The 13,035-nt window shown below is 40.5% G+C and overlaps 1 protein-coding gene across 9 annotated transcripts in view; it reads left to right on the top strand.

The window, feature by feature from the left end:
* Nucleotides 1-13,035, top strand: part of AKAP13 (A-kinase anchoring protein 13) — a 204,384-nt gene that overhangs the window by 163,003 nt on the left and 28,346 nt on the right. For 7 of the 9 annotated variants that reach the window (XM_039722995.1, XM_039722998.1, XM_039722996.1 and 4 more), the window contains 5 exons: nucleotides 499-676; nucleotides 1,261-1,369; nucleotides 5,367-5,492; nucleotides 8,689-8,731; nucleotides 10,217-10,322. In XM_039722995.1, coding sequence (XP_039578929.1) covers nucleotides 499-676; nucleotides 1,261-1,369; nucleotides 5,367-5,492; nucleotides 8,689-8,731; nucleotides 10,217-10,322 — 562 coding nt within the window. The remainder of the gene's footprint in view (nucleotides 1-498; nucleotides 677-1,260; nucleotides 1,370-5,366; nucleotides 5,493-8,688; nucleotides 8,732-10,216; nucleotides 10,323-13,035) is intronic. The other 2 variants (XM_039723000.1, XM_039722999.1) reach the window with 1 other exon arrangement.

Raw genomic sequence — 13,035 nt, 5'->3', positions numbered from 1 at the left:
GTGCCAAAACTGTGCAGTGTCAGGATTTAAAATAGATTCAGAGGATGTGGCTGCAGAGATGAGTGTTACAGTCGCTGATGTGGCTGCTGGGAGGGGTATTGGTCTAGGACAGGCAGCACCTGGTAGTTTGATTTGGGTGGCTTTATTCCAAGGGAGAGCCTAATAAAAAGCTATCAAAGAGAATATATGGAAATGCCAAAATCTTTAGAAGGGGCGTTTCTGGATTTTCCTGTGCACCACTCAAAAAGATAAAAAAACAGTAGGAAAGGCAATTACCAGGACTTTCAATGGTTGTTCAAGCAACAGACAGACCTTCATTAGAAGCACAAAGATGTTGCTATTTGCTCTGAAGAAAAAAGAACATGCTGAGGAGTAGCACCTGCCTTTGCCTGCACACTTCAGTGCCTGCTCTGTGTTTTATGTTTGCAGGTGCTCTGTGCTGAAAGACACTGGTCCCTGAGAGTTTGGCAGCACCTGACCTCTGTGCTTTCTCTTTAGTTACAGCCTGGAAGGCCTTGCTGGAGACTCTGGTGAGAACAAGAAGCCCTCTACAAACCTGGAGGCTTCTTCTCTGAGCTCCAAAGACCTCAGGAGGAGTCCACTTGCCAGCAATCAGTCCCTGGTCCTGCTCACTGAGGAGCTCGAGCAAGGAGAAATCAGAGACTACAACCACCAGGTAAAGCTGTCCAACTACTGTTGGATGTCTGGGAAATGCTACATCAACATTTCGGAAGTCATTTTCCCAAGTGACAGTCTGACAAAGGCTTCCACCGTATATGTACATATACATAATGTTAAAAATCTTCCATCTTTGACATGGAGAAATCTCCAGCTCTTTAAAATTTTCTACTTCATTGTTTGTGGCAACACAGCACTTGTGTCTTCTCTCGCTTAGAGGAATGGCATTTTTGGGGAACAAACTGCTGAGCATCAGATTTTTTTTGTCATCTTGGATCACAGCCTAGTTTTGCTGAGGAGTTGGGAGTCGCAACAGCAATTTCCATGGCCATCAGAGAGTTTTGACAATATCTGGTTTTTAATGTTTTGCAAGAAAATCAAGCACACATAGTCTCTCTGTTCCATAATTAGTTGTCTGACACTTAAAAGGCAAAACAGAATGTTGCATTTCACTTGTGCTCTGTTTCACTGTTTCAAAGTGAGAGTTGCAGTAAACATGAGCCCCGAACTGGGATCTGAGGCTGGAATGGTTCTGGCATTCCTGACATACTCACTGTGGTTCTGTTCTGTTCTGTTCTGCAGGTGCATCAGACATCACAGCCACAAGGATTTAACTTCTCCTCTTCTGCTGTTTCATCTCCACTGACCAAATCCATGTCTCTAATGTCAATTAGCAAACCAGTGCTCGACAGTGAGTAATCCAGTTTTCCCTTATCCACTCTGTCATCTGTATAATTGAGTATATCTTGCTTCCTTCCCAAGGCAAAGTGTGCTACTGCCCGCTCATGCTTCCTTTATTACATGAAGGACATGTTTCACTGCTGCATGGAATGTGGGTGGAAAGGCAGAACTCATCCAGTTTAGTTTTGTTCTTTCCAGTGTATCCCTGCCATTTTCTTTCTGTTAGGTTTCCTTGGAGTGGTTTTTTTTTCTTTCTAAATTAGACTACTGGTATGAAAACTATGATTTATTGAGTTAGTTAACTAAAAGAAAAAAAAGATCTAATTTTGCATCCTTTCACCTTTCAGAGTTTCTTCCTTTGATGTAAATTCCACTTGAGATGTTTCTTCCCTGCATCTAGATTTTTTTAAAGCTGATACATGGGAACTTGAGAATCCATGTCTTGAGCTCCTTGGAGGAGTTTGTTGTTATTCATTTTGAGTTAAATATTTTGGAGCAGTAAATATTTTGGTATAATTTATTGAATCTCATTCTTGGAGAAAATAATAAAAGATGATTCTATAAAATTTTCCAGTTTAGCTTAATTGAAGCGATAACAAGCACTTAATTTTGCAACTTGGCTGAATTGATTCTTTCAGCTGAAAAAGTCATTCAGAAGGCTGCAGCTGGATGTGCTTTGGATGTATTACACATGCTTTCATTTTATTAATTGCCAGCCAGAAACCCTATTGACATTTTAGCTCTTGTCAATTAGTGATGGTGTCTGATCTTTCCTCTTTATTAACGTGATTCTTCCTTGCAAAGCACAACAAGGTTCTTTAAGAAAAGTGTTTTATTCATGGAGGAGGCTTGCTGGAGAACGCTCACAGGGATTGTTCTTAGTTAGTAGATGGCTTTAAATTCTTCACCATGATAATTTCATGATTAATAAGGATGTGGCCTAATGGATGTGTCCCCCAGCAGCAGTTACCAAAACAGGGCAGCTCTTCCTGTGAAGAGACCAGATCCTGCCCTGTGTGGTGGCATTGCCTCTGTCCTCCTCGGGCTGAAGGTCTTAATTGTTGTTTTTTGAGTCAACCAGTTTCTTGGCATTGCACACAGACTGTGACCAAACACCAAAAAACTTGGCTGGCTCCCCAGAAATGAGCAATTGGTGGCTGAGGGAGCCTGGATGGCCAAGGTTGTTAAAATGTCCTGTGGCCAGTTAAAAATGCCATGGAGGCTTGATTATCCCATCTCCTTCTAGAGCCAGCCTGGCCACCCTGGTCCCTGGTGGAAGAAAGAGAAGATGTAGTAACCTCTCCAGAGGGGCTGTGGGCAAAGTAGCAGGGTTAGTCTTCTGCTTTGAGGCAAATGTCTGTGGGTTTGGGACACTGAATGTAAACATTACTAACATTCCTCTAAGCTTTATTTTCTCAGTCATTAATTTGTGACATTTTTATAGGAAGGTGTTTTTATAAATCAGAGCATTTGAGGGGTTGATGTGAGCATCCAAAAGGAATAATCACTTGGAAAATTTAGCTCATGGATTTTTTTTCCTAATGCTAACACCTTCCTGACTACAGAAACTTCAGTAAATCATCTAGAAAAGTTGTGACTGCCCCATCCCTGGAAGCGTTCAAGGCCAGGTTGGATAAGGCTTGATACCTGCTCTGGTGGAAGGTGTCCCTGCTCATGGCAGAGGGCTGGAACTGGATGGATTTAAAGGTCCCTTCCAACCCAAACCACTCTTATTATTCTGCTTCATTCTTCTCCCTTGAAAGAGGAACAGTTTTATTTGAATTGTGACTGTAGGACATGTGAAGCAGTTTGGTGCCTCTTACAAGGAGGTCTTGGTGTATAAACTCCCCTGTGTCACCTGGGTTTGATGTTCATGGTTTTCCAGCATTTCACTTAAGAGTTATGCAAGAATTATATGGAAGTGAATCCTAGGACAAATTCAGTTCTTTATTCTATTTGCATAATTTTGTGGTAGGTGTTTAAAAAAACAAAAGACACTGTGATCCCTGCAAATGTGTCTGAATGGGAAGAAAGCAACATGCTGTGGTCAAGGACTTTAAAAACTAAATCCAGATTAATAAACATATGGAGGGTTTTCTATTATTTTACTGTTTATTGTCATATGTGCTGAGGCAGGAGCAATTTCCAAGACCAATTTCCTAGCCCACACTCTGTCTGATGTGTCAGATGTTCCAAGAGCTGATGTGGCCATTCACAATGTTAATCCTTCAGCATTTTATAGAGGGAGGTCACAAGAGCTGTTGGCTGGAGTGCTCGGAAGAATGCTTTTAGGGTTGGAATAGCAAATTTCCAGTGTGGAGCACTGTTATAAAGCCAGGAATTGCTATAAATAAAACCACTGAAATGGAAGTTGAACTGTGCTGGCGAAGGTGGTTCAATTTACAGTAAAGTATTATTGTTCATCTTGACTTTTAGTCTAAATAGACAGTAGACTACAGAAGAAAAAGTCATGTTGCCTAATTGTATTCTTCAGGCCTGGAACACTAGAACAACTCCTTCAAAAGGCAGTCTAAACAAAACTAATGCATGGGTCTTCCAAGAATTCTTCAATTTAAATGCCTTTACTGTGCAAATTTTAGTCAAATTGCTTGTAGACAATTGGCACTTGTGACTAATGGTTGGAGGAAGTGTTATGGGGCATTTGTTCTGCATTGCTTTTGTAGCATTGGCTATTCCTTGGACAGTGTTTTTATATTCTGGATTCAGTTTTAATGTATGATACCAGCCATGCAAAAAACCCTCATTGTACGTGGCTGACAGGACGTATTTTATTCAAAGAGAGGAATAATTGCTTTGTCTTTCTCTTGGAAGATTAGTACTGATAAAGTCTTTAGCCTGTTCTCCCTGTTCTGCAAGTGAATTGATGTATCCATGGAATGACTTAAAAGTACCTGAATACCTGTGCTGAAGATGTTTTAATGTAGGTGCTTAAGTAGGGGAGGGTTCCTCAGCCCTGTCCCAGTCACCTTTCCTGAGGACACACAGATGTACCATGTGAGCAGTGGGTGTCCAGCAACCAGCTCACAGCTCAGAGGTTTCCACCTGTGCTTGTGTGAAGAGAAGGTTTGGGAAATAGGGCCTTTGGGAATCCAGTTTCAGTGAAGAATGGCTAGCTGCCTCCTAATTCTCTTTTCAGAGACCATATACTTACAAAGAATTGTTGGGAAGCTGCTGCTATGCAAGGGTTGTTCTTAAAAATAAATGATGGGATATTTGATATCCCATATTAGCAGACTAATTGCTGAGTTTGGCACTATGTTTGGTAGGCATCTTCCAGGCAAGGGCAAAAGAAGGTTTAGGCAGTTTCTTTAAAATAAGGACTTTTACATTTTAGAAGAAGCAAAAGAAATGCTTGGGGTTTTTTTTTGTTTAATTTTGGAAGAAGAGAAGGGAAGTTGGGAAGTTTAAGTGTTTCCATTTTAATGCTGGAAATTTTTAAGGGTATAACATTATCAACATTGTTGATTTTTTTTTAGACATAGAAGTGGCAAGAACCCCCCCAAGTAGATAATGTCAACACTTCATATAAATTGTCCTTGCTAGTATTTGGTAGCTTTGCTGTGTCATTTAACTGCAGAAAGCACCTTCAAACAGATATCTTGAGTTGTTCTAGTTTGATTCCATGACAGTTCTTTCCCTGAAGCTGATGCCCTTTGTCCAGAGATCCATTTTATTGTTGGTGTTCTGTTTGGAAAGATACCTGCCTATAGTTCTTCACTAAGAGGTCCTATAAAAAAAGTCAGCAAAAATAAAGAAAGTCTGGAGCCTCGAGCTGTGCATGCAGTGAGACCTGTGCCCTCTGAAACCTGCACCCTCTGGAATTTGCACATTCTCAGTTCTTTGTTTCTTGTGCCTTTCTGGAGCCAGCTACTTTGCAGACTTTTCCTTTGCTTTGCTTTAGTTTGCTTTGGCTGCTTTCCTCTCCTTTTTATTATTAAATGCATTTTCAAGCATGCTCTAATGTCTGCTGTTAACCCACTTCTCAGCCCAGGGCCGGACTCGACCACCGAGACGAATCTCCTTCTCCTTCAGCATCTCTCCACTCATTCCTAAGTCTAAAACTCTCTTTTCTATTGGCTCTTCTTCCAGTGATGATGAGGAGGAGTTGGATAGTAAGTAATCATTTTCTGTGCAATGCAGCAGTAATGGGTGGAAACACAAGGAAATCTGGTTTTCTGCTTCAGACACTGGAATTTCACCTTGCAAACATTGAACTACCCTTTCCATTGCATGATGTCTAACAGCGTTATCTTAGTCCTGGATCTGAATACTAACTAATAGCAGTATTGAAATGATAATTATCCAAAGAATCTTCTACATCAGCACCATCACATCTTATCTGGTTAGTTTTACTCTCTATCCATGTGGCAGATATCATCATCTGCCACTCTGAGCAGCAAAATAATCTTCACCTTTTTACTAAAATCAAAATATTTGCCTTGAGCTTGTTGCAGGGCATGGAGTTAGCAGAAGAGGTGCATCCTTGCTCTCCATAGGTGACAGTGAGTGCATTGCTCAGTGAAAGAGAAGTGGACAGAAACCCTGTTTATTGAATTCTGAAAATCTTCACAGCATCTTCACAGTTCCCTCACTATGCAAAAAGCACAAACAAGTAGTCTAAAGACCTTAAATCATCAAGGTGTTCATATCTAGGTCCTGATATTGTTATCAAAATAGTTCTCTGGGAAACAGGTGAGAGTCCTCTGACAGCTTTTTTTTTCTCCTGCAAACTCCATTGCTAAAAGCAGCCCATCTGAGATTGAATTAAAGTAATTTATGCTCCTCTTGATTTTTAAAATTGCCTTACCAAAGATTATTCAAAATGCTTCCTATTTCTTAAGCATATTTTATTAGACTGTTGAAATAAAGCCAGACACATTCCTTGTGTTCTTACTGGGATAGGGGAAATTGCTTTCCAGTCAAATAGATTTTGATTGCTTCCTGAATTTAAAACAATCTCCACACCATCCACATTTTATATATCTAAATTCTCCTCCTTTCCATTCCTGGTCTTCACTGTGGGTTTGTCCTTTCCTTCAGCAAAGTCCTGTGCTCAGGTGTGATATTACCACTTCCATATTTAAGCTCCTTCCTTGTTTCTCTGTCTTCTTCTTCTGCTTTTAACAAAACTGACAGTTCATGGTCCCCACGAGGTGAACTGCAAAGACTCTGCATTCATGTGATGTCCCACAGTAAAAAATATCCTTAGGTAAACTTTTTGGTGGAGCTTGTTTGTTTGTTTGGTGAGTCTTGTTCTTTAAGCATTTGAGTTATTTTATTATTAATTATTTTTAATTTTTTTTCTTTTAAGCATCCAATACTTGATATTCAGATAAATACAGCAAATTTTGGCTGCTAGCCTAAATTCATTGGACATAGACAGGAGTTCTGGCTTTTGAAAGAAAAACTTAATTTTTGGGGGGTTCTGAAGCCAGATTTCAGTTTTGTTCCTGGTCATGACAGGGAACAAAAACATTATGAAAATAAGCTTTCCTTCCCCTGTTCTACTTCAGAAACAAACCAGAAGGTGAGAAGATGTGTCTTTTTCTATGCTTATCTTCCTGGGGTTTACAGCTTGCAGCAGTGTTGATCATGTGATGTTATATTATAATCTAAAAAATGAAATCATAAACAGACCTTAATTCTTCACTGGATCCATTTTGCCTGCCAGCACCAAGAATCCCCCATTTTTAAGATGAAACAACCATTGAAGTAAAAGATAAATGATACATAACTGTAGTTCTCATGCAGTGTATTTTCTCAAGGTAGTGAAAAGCAGTCACAAATATCAAATTATTGCAGCTCTTAGTTCAGTGTTCATTCACATTTCTGATGTTAACTGCAAAGAAACAAAAAGATTTGGGAAATATTTAAATGCAGTCAAACTGATGAATCTTCTAAAAAAAAAAAGAGTAAAGACTAAGGAGGTCTAACCCAGATTAAAAGTAAGCTAGAAGTGAAATGGGAACCAGAGTTGCTGGAGCTTTAACCGAGGATTTGGGAGTCTGTAAATTTCTTATGTGATCCTAGTAGGCACTTAGGTTTTATATTATAGTTTTATATTATAAAAATATAATATCACTATTGGAAGGTGAATAGTAGACTTCATTTCATACATATTACACTATTACTAACTTTGGTGTATTTGGGATAAATCATTAATGAGGTGAAAGATTTTGCAAGGGAAATATTAACATAGCTCTCCAAGCAGGGTTTAGGTAACAGGGTATGCCTGCATTTTAGTTTCTCAATATGAAGAAATTATATTTCTGTCTCAGACTCTGTTGGCACTTGAATTAGTGGTTAGAAAATCTGTATTTAAAGCCTAGTATTGCATGCACAGTTTTTCCTAATGCTCTTACTGCTTTTGGATAAAGGGCCATCTTGGCCTCTAATAGCAAGTAGCTCTTTTTCATTCTCCTTAGTATTAAGGAATTGGAGACAAAATACTGTTTTTCTTGCAGTATGTATGCAGAAGCCTAGTAAGGTGACAGTCATGCTGCTTCTTGAACTTCAGCTAGGGCTGCAAACATTGCTTGTATGAAGGTTTTTTGAGTTGCAAGCCCAGTTACTTCAGAGGGAGCCCTCTGTCCTGGATCATTTGATCCTGATTTTTCAGTGTTTTTCAGTGGTTCTGGTAAATGGTGTCAGCTCCCAGATCTGCTCCAAATGCATTGTGCAAGCAGGTTTCTTGGGTATAGAGAGTTGGTGCCACTGGCAGGGCTTCAGCTTCGTGTTGAAATTCAGCCTTTCCTCAAGCAGTGTTTCGTGACGAAGCCCCAGGCTGGTAACGTTCTGTGGAAGGCAGAATAAGGCTTCCCTTGTTTCCCTTACTCTTTATTAAGTGCCTCAGGATTTTGATGGGAAAATGAACTACAGTTTTATCAAGGAGAAAAGTTTTATACATGAAACCCGGATGTGCTGTACAATAGATCCTTTCTAGTGGAGTATAAATAAAAGCATTGTGTCAGAATGATTCTCATTTATACCTATTGTCATTGAATTGGCAGTTCTGATTCAGCCACCCTGATTTACCAGCAAGTTTAACAGTTGCATGGTCTTTACTTAATAGCTGAAGAGTGATAAAAATACTAAACAGGCTTTCACCTCAGCATCTAATTTGAGAGCAGCTAAGGATACAGGGAACTAGCTTTATCCTGAGCACATGAAATCTGTTCTAAACACCCACTTCCAGAAAACATTTCCCTTTCCTCTTGAACCATCCCAATGTGCAAACCATGGTTTTTGGAATCAGTGGGCTAAGCTTGCAGTCTAACCTGTCCCCTCTGCCCCTCCCATCTTTTGCAGGTGCGCAGTCCTTCGGCGGCTCCATGGGCTCCTCAGTGCAGAGGTACAGTATTGCAGTATATGCAGTGCAGTATTGCAGTATATACAGTAGAGTATTGTGGTATGTACAGTGCAGTATTGCAGTACATACAGTACAGTACTGCAGTATATACAGTACAGTACTGCAATATATACAGTGCAGTATTGCAGTATATACAGTGCAGTACTGCAGTATATACAGTACAGTGTTGCAGTATATACAGTAGAGTATTGCAGTACATACCGTAGAGTATTGCAGTACATACAGTAGAGTATTGCAGTATATACAGTGCAGTGTTGCAGTATCCTGGGGATACCCTGCCTCTGCTGGGGGGCTCCTGCACTGGACTCTGCCCTGGGCACCCCAAAGCCTTCCTGACACCAGGGCACTTCAGCTGAAATCAGAAGCTGTGAAAATCAGTCCTGTGTCTCTAAAGGCTGAAGAATGTTTTAGATCAGAATAGAAATGAATTAAAATAAAATAAAATAAAATAAAATAAAATAAAATAAAATAAAATAAAATAAAATAAAATAAAATAAAATAAAAACAGAATATGAAAGTCTAAGTTTCAGCTCTTTACAAGGCTCTGTTTATTCGTAGCTAATACCTTGCATTACTGCAGGGTATTGGTTTACCCTACGTTTTATGTTACACTAAAAGTAGTTCTTTCTGCCTGTAGCTAATTCTCTCTATCTCTCTATAACGAAGGCCAAAATGATCTTGTTTTTGTAAGTTACTTTCCATCCTTACAAGTTGCACAGAGGAGATAATCTTCCTGGTGGCTTTCAAGGTGCTTCCCTGGAGGAAGGACTGGTGTCTGGTCTCTGTGTCACTAACAGCTTTGGCTTTATTTTGTGACTGGGAGGCTCTTTACCTCTGCTCTCTGCTGTCCTCTCCTCCTTGGTTTAATTAGTATTTGTGTTCTGCTTTTGGTTTGTGTTGTACTTAATATTGACAGACTGTGTCCTTTAATGCAATAAGAGTTTCCTTATTCTTTTATCAGAGCTGAAGTCATAAGCTTGTGCATGCAAAGGCTGGCAAAAATTATATGGGATCCTAAAAATTCCTAAATTAATATACATAACCATTGTGGTTTATTACTTAATATTGGTATTCTCATTTCTCAGGGGTGGCTTTGCAGACAGTGTGGTTTCTCTTAAAGGCATTCACTGCCTTTTCAGAGTTCATTAGATACCTTTCTCTGGAAGGAAATGGTTCTTTACAGCATTAATGATTCCTGGTTATTTGACAAGGGGAGCAGCAGAGGGTGCTATGGCATGGCTTGCTTCAAAACAGATATGAGGATTCCTTGAAATTTATCTGAAAATGAGTGGATTGGCAATTTGTCTTCACTTTTCCTTCTCTGGTAAAACACCATAAAGCACCTAGACTGTGTTGGCTAATAAATGCATTTGTCCTTTAAAAATAATCTATCCATTTAATAGATGCTTTGGGAATGAGAAAAAAAAATGAAAGCAACTTTTATATATATATTTCTTTTAATTTTAGCATCTCTGAAGAGAGCAGCAGTGTCTCTGCTGGTAAAGGTGTAACAAAAGTCAGCCGCACCTTCAGCTACCTCAGGAATAAAATGTCCAGCAGCAAGAAGAGCAAAGTAAGTGCTTCTTGTGATTTGTGGAATGCCCATAAGCAGCAGAGAGGAGTTCTGTGTTTAAGTCTTTGCCTGACAGAATTTGCAGCTCATGCTTATACTAAATAAAAGCCCAAATATCATTGAAGTTACAATGTCTTGTCTGCTCATGGTAGAATGTTTGCATTATTTACATTTTTAAGGCTCCACCGGTACATTTAAATAATTTGACCAAAAAATTCGTTGGAACACTGATTTCTCAGAAGTATTATAAATGAGAAAAACCTGTTATAGTTAAAAACAGAACTAACAAAAACAACAAGCCTTGAAAGAGGAAGTTTGACACCAACAAGTTGGTTGCTGGGCTGTCAGGAGGGAGGGGAGGCTTCAGTGTCTTTCCAGCTCATTTTTAGTCATGTACAGATCTTTAGAAATGCAGTTTTCTTGGATGAAATAAAGTAAAATAAAGCACATCTGAGCCTTTTGAAAATGTAGAGAGTTATGTGAAAAAACCTTTAAAATAAAGGGGTGTATAGAGCAGTAACTGGAGGGGATACTGATAGAAGTTGGTGTGAATTTACCCTTGCCTGGCATGTTGTTTGGGATTATCGGTGAATCTCTTGCTATTAGCAGAGTGCCCTGATTCACGTTTGCAAAGTCTTAAACATGCTCTATCTTTGTTTTTCCAGGAAAAAAAAAAAACTCTTTTTTTTTTTTTCTTTTTTTTTTTTTTCCGTTTTGGTCAAGACTTTCTGAGAAATTACAACAATTAGCATGAATAATTTCTCTTTTTCGTTGCCTTGCACAGTAATAAGTCAGTGATGTGCCAGCAGCAGCATTTCAGGGTGTATGGTAGGAGGTGCAAGTGTTTGAAAGGATTAGGAGGCAGGGAATATACGTGACCTGCAGAGCAGGAGGAGCTCAAACACACAAAACTTCTCTGTCTGGGCAACTTCTGCAGCACTTTGTTTGCTGAAGCACTACATAGCAACACTGAGGTATGTGAAAATTCACTTTTTCTGTAGCCCAAATATCACAGAGTGTTTGATTTACTCCCCTCCACCTTTAAAAAAGGTAGTCTTAATATTGACTTGTAAAATATTAATCACATCCTTTTCTGCCTGTATGGGTTTGGTTTTTAGCTTTTTTTTTTTTTCAGCAGTGGAAGCTACGGTAGGGCAAGATGAAAGCAATAGCAAAGTAGCTAAAATCTTTAAGGAAGTCAGCAATTGTCCAACAGGAGGCACAGCACGGAGGAGTTGAGCAAAGCGGGGAGGGGCACCTCTCCACTGTGCTCAGCTCCTCCGTGCTGTGCCTCCTGTCCCCGGCCGTGCTGCGGCTCCGGCATCGCCATGGGCTAGTGGGGAGCAGCTCCTGGTGGGGAGCAGCTCTCCTGCCCAGGGGAAGGATGTCCATAAAATGGAATAGATTCTCAGAAGTACCTCAGATAACAGTGAAGCTGGTGGGACTGAAGCACTGGGAGGTAAGAGCTGGGTGGTTCCTGGGGAGTGGGATCCGCTGCCGCGGCGTGGCTGCGGTGCCGGCGTACCTGTCGTGGTGGCTGCTCTGGCACGTCGCTTCAGCCACGAAGCTGGGCGCCGAATCTCACTGGCAGCTGCAACAGCACAAATATAGTCTTGTTTCTACAGTCCTTCTTTAAATAAAGTTTCAGTAACTGCCACAGGAAAAAAGAAAAAGCTGAAAAAAATCTCATTGTGAGACCTTGTCCTTAAGTGGAGTGGCTGGCAGTGGCAGCCCTTATGGGAGTTTGTGACTTCCTTCTTGAAAGTGGTGCACCGTTCCTGTTTTTCCTGGGGCCGTTCAGCTTTAATTGAAATTAAAAATTAGACTTCAGAATTGCTGGGTTTTGCAGTGAACTTCAGATAGGCTTAAGGTATAGGATGGGAAATCTCCTTTCAGCATGAGAGCCACAAGATTTGGCTTGAGCTTAGAGTGATGTTTTCTCCTGGAGTTTCACAAGGCTTGAAAGTAGAGCAAAACTCTAGGCATCAACTTGGTACCATCAGCCCAGACCTGAACTGCAGAGTTTTAGTTCCTGAATCCTGCCAGGCTGGATATGGTTAAAGATGGGCAGGTCAGTGGGTGGAAAATGGGGCTGTGGAGGTTCCTGTGGGGTGGTGTGAGCCAAGCTGATGGTTCAGAGGAGGCGGAGATGTGATGCAATGCAGACTCTTTTCTGGCAGCTTTTCTGCTTCAGACAGGATTATTCCATATGGTAATACTCCTAGTTTTGCTTATTTGCAGAACAAAAGAGCGTTTGGGGCCAGTAAATAGACTTTGTGTTTGACACTTTGCAGGGAGAGACTCCGGCACTGGCATTTTGCCTGGGATGTGTTGGGAGAGGAGTCCTTAGGCTGAGTTCCTCATGATGTGAGTGTGTCAGCCAGGGCTCAGCAGTTTCCCTGCAGTGGCTGCAGAGCTCCATCCCTCTCTAAGCCCCTTCATGGCAGTTGCTCATGTGGGCAGCTCTGCAGCTCCCTGATATTCAGGCTGGGACAGTATTAGGCAAAGGGCACGTGGCATATAAATAACAAAATGCAAAGATAAGCTGACAGAAGCCTTAAACAGTTTCTGGTAAAACTTCTCCTTCAGATGCCAGGAAATCTGCAGCAACAGTTAAAAGTACAGACCTGCAGTTGATTCGTATCATAAACATTTTGTAGGTTGGTACATGGAAAAATGAGGAATTGTAATTCAAATTCAGAGTTTTTCTGTG

This window comes from Passer montanus, unplaced genomic scaffold, assembly GCF_014805655.1.
Source record: "Passer montanus isolate IOZ18808 unplaced genomic scaffold, ASM1480565v1 scaffold5, whole genome shotgun sequence".
NCBI lineage: Eukaryota > Metazoa > Chordata > Aves > Passeriformes > Passeridae > Passer > Passer montanus.
This window is presented reverse-complemented; position numbering and strand designations above follow the sequence as displayed.